Here is a 6,066-nt window from a genome sequence, read left to right as displayed (position 1 = left end):
ACGCCGGTCCTCTTCTCCTGGAATCCTTGTCCTGCCATGTAGCAAAACTGTCTCGCTCTAGTCCTCCGCCTCTAATCACGCCCTACTCGATCTAATCTGAGTCGTGCGAGCCGAGCTGAGGGAGAAAGATCGACTTGATTCTCGAGCCCAGCCGAGTGCGAGGCATATGAGATTACTCATCTAATTCTGAGCCGTATTAGTCGCTTACTCGCTTGTGTGGGCCGATCGTCGGATGGGTGCCTCCTCCACGCGTCATGTATCTGTGTCAGGGCTGCACGGGCTGCTGTTTGCACCCGGTCTGCACCACATTTTTTTCCATATTTAAATGACCTGAGGAGATGAATTACGTTGCACGGCACATGCTGCCCACAAAATTCAACGACAGTTACACGTCCAATCGAAAACACTTGGCATATATGTATTCTCACGTCCGACGTTAATTGGGACCATGCAGGTTTATCACAGATCACGAGTGCATGATGAACCTATTCTGTAAATGCATGTGATGAATTAATGTAACTCTTTCCCCGCTGCTCCTCCATCTTTTATATAATACCATTGACTGACTTTTAGATCTACGTTTAACAGTTTATCTTATTTAAACTTTATCTAACATGTAAAATTATAAGTTATAGTTAATGTTCCTATAATAATAAATTAAATTATAACAAAATAATTAGTAATTATATATTTATTAATAAAATAAATGATCAAATATTAACCTAAAATTCAATGGACCGGGTCGTATAAAAAAAAATAGAGAGAGTATATTACATAAAATGATGGGAGATGCATACACCAGGTACCACTATACGCACGCTCACACGTACCACAGTACACATCTTCTAATAAGTTTAAAAAGAAGGAGATCAATTATAAATCTCGACCTCACTAATTTAATTCATATTAAAAGCACATCCGCATGGGCATATACTTGTAGGTATTAGAATTTTAACCTTGGTGTGCAGAACCTCGATTACCCCTCTTACTTAGACTTTGTGAGAAGTTGGATTTAAAAATCGAGCGATAATAAACAAAACCAAACAAAACAGCTCGTGGACAGTAAGAACATATCTTGAAGCAGATCTGATGGATAGAAAATCGATTGATAGATTACAATTTTCACACGCACGATTGACAAATAGCAAACTATCGAGGTGCCCAAACATATCTGGTGAGCATCAGGATTATTTAAAGCATGGTTGGTGGAGTAATAAATTAGCAAACTTCATCACCTTAATAAGTTTATATATACTTGATGAACAGCAATTAAATATGCAATTATATGTGTTGAGGAAGAAATTAAAATGAAGTGTTGATTGATGAGCGGGCGGAAGGAAGATCAGTTGAGGTTCCAGAGGATGGCCCTGTGCTGCAGGTGCTTGCGGAGGCGGTAGGAGTTGTGGGCGAAGTCCGGGACGAAGGCGGCGAGGAGCCACTGCAGCTGCTGGCCGGCGTCGGGGACGGCGATGTGGCCGTGGCCGATCCACCGCGCCGCCGCCCGCGTGTAGGCGTCCGCCGTGGCGACGAACGCCGGCAGCAGCATCCTCGCCTTCACCGCGGCGGAGAGCATGTTGGTGTGCACGTAGAAGGGCACCTGCAGCTGCACGTCGATCCCCTTGCTCCTGTACTCCACGTACAGGTTCCTCGACAGCTCCTCCACGTACCTGCACACGTAGCCATGCCATTTCAGATATATTCAATTCGCTTCTCGTGTGATGTTTATAAGTCAAAATTTGAATTTCTATTTTTAAATTTGGAGTTGATTTTAAGGTTTTTTCACCTAAGAATACGTATATAAAAGTTATATTCATAAATTATTTTTTGTTATAAATATACTGTTTGACTTTTTTTCATAAAAGGCCAAACAATCACCCAATTATATCATGGAGTAAGTGACCTAATTAACACGTACGCGTGCGCTCTAGTTAATTACAAACTTCTATTTCTCTTCTGTGTTTTCAGTCATATTTGTTGCCAGAACCTCATAAATGATTACTTATTGTAATAATATTTAGCATAATGTATAATTTTACGTATTTGTATAAAAGTTTTAGATAAGATGAACACGGTTAAACACGGTTATAAAAGTTAACCATGTCGATTTTTAAACATAGTGTTTATATGGATGCATGCATGCGTAGGCTCAAGTACATGTACGTGTATTGTACCGTTTGGAGGAGCTGTAGACGGTGTACAAGGGGAAAGAGGGGACGGCGACGGTGGAACCGGAGCCGACGTTGACGATGGCTCCCCGGCGGCGCTTCACCATGCCCGGCAGCACGGCGGCGGTCACCTCCGTCAGCGCCATGGCGTTCACCCGTATCATCGTCACCAGCCGCTCCACGTCGGCCTCGTGGAAGTAGAGCGCCCCGGGCTTGGCCACCGCCGCGTTGTTCACCAGCATCCCGACGTCGCCTACCCCCTCCACGGCTTCCCTGAGCCGCCGCATCGCCGCGTCGCCTTCCCCGGTGCCGACGAGCGAGAGGTCGAACACCACCGTCCTGGTCTCCACGCCGTGGGACCTGCGTATCGTCTCCGACACCTCCCGGAGGTTGCCCGGGTTGAGGTCGAGGAGGACGAGATTGAAGCCGCGGCGAGCGAGCTCCATGGCCATGGATCGTCCCAGCCCCGTCGTCGGCCCGGTGATGACAGCCCACGAGCCGTAGCAACGGCGGAGGTCCTTGGGCGGGAGAAGGTAGAGGGTGAGGTATGGGAGGAGGCGGAGGAAGACGACGGACAGGTAGACGGCGCCGAGGCCGGCCAGCGAGGTGAACCATAGTGGCGCCGCCGCGGCGACCATGTCTTGAGCTACTAGTTTCTTTTCGGATCTCCTACAAGCTGCTAGCTAACCTTATTAGGCTATTGCTACTGCATATTTATAAGAGCCTGTTGTGAATTTCTGATGATCGAATATATGACCCTATTGCTACTGCATATTTATATATACGTGCTAATTAACCTTATTAGGCTAGGTTATAAAATGTGCTTGCTAGCTACATTTCACGTTCGTTAACTGATTTTAGGGTATTTTATTTATTTGGTCCCCACTATATATAATTATATATCATTATATATATATATATATATAATTACAAGGGTAATTTTATCATTCTTAAAAACAACAGGGGTAATTGTTTGCCTTTTTTATGGAAAAAGCTAAACGACATATTTGCCAACGAAAAATAATTGGCAAAATTTGCTACAGGACATCGAAAAAACGTGTAATTAGCCGATGGGCACAGTAAGATCACAAATTTGCTGCAGGGTACCACAAAAGTGTAGTAATTAGCTATAGGGCACTCCGGCCAATTTTTATTATTTTCAGAGTCAAAAATTCTAAAAATGACGAGATTGCCCTCGGCGGCCAACCCGTTATGTCGATTGGGTCCAGTCAAACCAGACCCAGTTGGTCTCGGCACCGCAGCACACCTGAACCCTAGCCTACAGGATGAGTGAGCAGGCGACGACAGTGGCAACCCAGCGGCGATAAGGGCGCATAACGGGTTGGCCACCAAGGGCAATCTCATCATTTTTAGAACTTTTGACTCCGAAAATAATAAAAAATTGGCCGGAGTGCCCTATAGCTAATTACCACACTTTTGTGGTGCTCTGCAGCAAATTCGTGATCTTATGGTGTTCACCGGCTAATTACGCGTTTTTTCGATGCCCTGTAGCAAATTTTACCAAAATAATTTGTGAAAAAACTTATATATATATATATATATTCTTAGCGATTTAAAATCCAAGATTGAAAAATAAACTTGAGGGTGAAAACCCTAAAATCTACTCCAAATTAAAAGTTAAAAATTAAAATTTTGGCTTATAAATAGAAGCATAAACAAAAATATGAGTGTGAATATCAGGAGTATCATATTTTTCATGTAGAACATCAATATCTTTAGGTATTAGGTAACTCGAGGTATTTATAACAATAATAAAATTTCTCTTATATACTTATACTACAGTACCATTTACTCTCCGTCATAAAATAGATCTAACTCTTAATTTCTAACTTTGTTCAAAATAAGTTAACTATGCATTCTTGTCAACCTAGCTGTTATAATGTAAAACTATTTATTATGTTAATTAATCTAGACATTTATATCAATAATATATTGATCAATAGGTTAATTTAGACATTACTAAAAACGTCTTCTAGTATAAAATAAAGTATGTAATTTATATGAACCGCATGTACTTAATTAAAATTTGGCTTTTAAGTGAGTGAGAGAGCTAGCGCGGCAGATAGTAACGACTAACGGCCACCTAACTTGAAAAAGACGTACGGGTTGTTAATCTGTTGTTTTATATACCGATGCTATTTTTTCAGAATAAATTTAAAAATGGGCATAAATTGTTGTTTGTGTTCTAGTAGGAAAACACAGTCTCTTATATTTTCACCCTTATATTATCGCTTATACTTATGCTTATAAATTAACTAAAATTTAAAATTCTAGTCTTAAATTCGGAGTTGATTTTAAGTTTTTTTTATCATAGTTTACTTTTTTACATTTGATTATATATCACTAGGAACCTATATATAAAAGTTTTATACATAACTTATTCTTTTATTTATACACATATTGTTAAAAGCAAAAGACAGCGCCCTTAAAGTCAGAGTTAGTTAAAAGAATTTTTGAACCCCCACATACAGGTATATACATGTTTGTGCATTGCAACATATTATCGAAAATAGTAAAATTAGGTTTTGTTGAAAATAATTATTTAGTTCGTTGAAACAAGATCACATTTGTGTTATAATATGTTTACAAAATAAAATATATTTCATTAAAAAAACATGCTTTAAAAATGGAGTCGTAGGACTGGGTAAGTACAAAGAGCGGTTGTTGCATTCATAAGCACCAATATAATTGCTCACTGAACAGATATGCGGTGATAAATTATTTATTTTTGCTATTGGGTTGAAGTCATTGCACAAGGTGACATTTGTACAAACTCAAGGTGACATGACCGCATTCTTTTGTAGCGGTAAGATGCACGTTTTAGGAACTGCAAAATCGTACATTTTGTAAAATAAAAAGTTTCATTCGTCGTTTTATTTTTCTAAAATAGATTTTTAACTTTATAGTGATTAATTTTATGGTTTGCACTATTAAATATCTAACCAAAATTCAGTACAACTTCCATCCATAAAGGAAGAGTACCGATTAACAATCATCACTTATTAACTGCTTTTGCTGGCAGTTAGATGAACAGGTAAGATCCAAATAGTTCAGGTCTAGGAAGGTGGAAAGAATAAAAAAGAAGAATCCCTAACTACTTTTGCTGGCAGTTGATGAACTTTCAGTGGGTAATTAACTGGCCGGGCCGTACCTTAACAGTGAAGAAACTCCACATAGGACAGCATCTTTGGTTTGCACTCTTCCAGCAATGGTTTCATATGCAAAAGAGTAGATTTCACTTGTTTTTTTTTTTCCTTCTCAAGTCTCGGAAATAAATCAATCAATCCCTCGACAACAAAATCAAGCATTATATATCTCTTTAACTATCAAACCCTTGGTAAATGACACTGCAGAGCTATTAACCTGATATTTGGCTATTAATATTATTCAAAATTTCAGTGAAAATACGGAAAATACGTCATCATGTTTAATGTTCATTTAATGGTGAAACAAGTAAAAAAAAATCAACCATACTTACGCATATTTTTAAATAACATGAATGATCAAATGTTGTATATTGTAAAAGTTAACGACGACATCCGATAAAAATAAATGGAGTAGTGTTTTTTACTTTGTATGGTTTTGAGAGCTACGGAGTATTACTCCTACAAATTAGAAAGGTGAATATATTGATGCATTGCACAGAAGGAAGGATAGACACAGGATGATGGCAAATTAGTAGTTCAAATTAAACAGCTCTCTGTACTTAGAAGAGATACTGCAATTCCGGTTGAAGATGCGGATAGGGATGGTGACTCTGCCTTTCGCATCCTGCATTATTTGTTTCTCCTGTTTTCGGCTGGGCCAGTCTGCAATTTGTCGGCCTGGATCAATTGTATTTTCTTTGCTACTAAATGTCACTCCTCTGCGTATAAGCTAA

The 6,066-nt window shown here is 39.3% G+C and overlaps 1 protein-coding gene across 1 annotated transcript; it reads right to left on the bottom strand.

The window, feature by feature from the left end:
- Positions 1-1,081: 1,081 nt before the first annotated feature.
- On the bottom strand, positions 1,082-2,889 carry LOC102712982 (very-long-chain 3-oxoacyl-CoA reductase 1-like). Its single transcript, XM_040523499.1, has 2 exons — positions 2,172-2,889; positions 1,082-1,667 (listed from the first exon to the last, which is right to left on the bottom strand). Exons 1-2 carry the CDS (start codon positions 2,801-2,803, stop codon positions 1,343-1,345), a joined length of 957 nt encoding a protein of 318 aa, XP_040379433.1. The 5' UTR covers positions 2,804-2,889; the 3' UTR covers positions 1,082-1,342.
- Positions 2,890-6,066: the final 3,177 nt, after the last annotated feature.

The sequence above is a fragment of the Oryza brachyantha genome, chromosome 4 (genome assembly GCF_000231095.2).
Source record: "Oryza brachyantha chromosome 4, ObraRS2, whole genome shotgun sequence".
Taxonomy (NCBI): Eukaryota; Viridiplantae; Streptophyta; class Magnoliopsida; order Poales; family Poaceae; genus Oryza; species Oryza brachyantha.
This window is presented reverse-complemented; position numbering and strand designations above follow the sequence as displayed.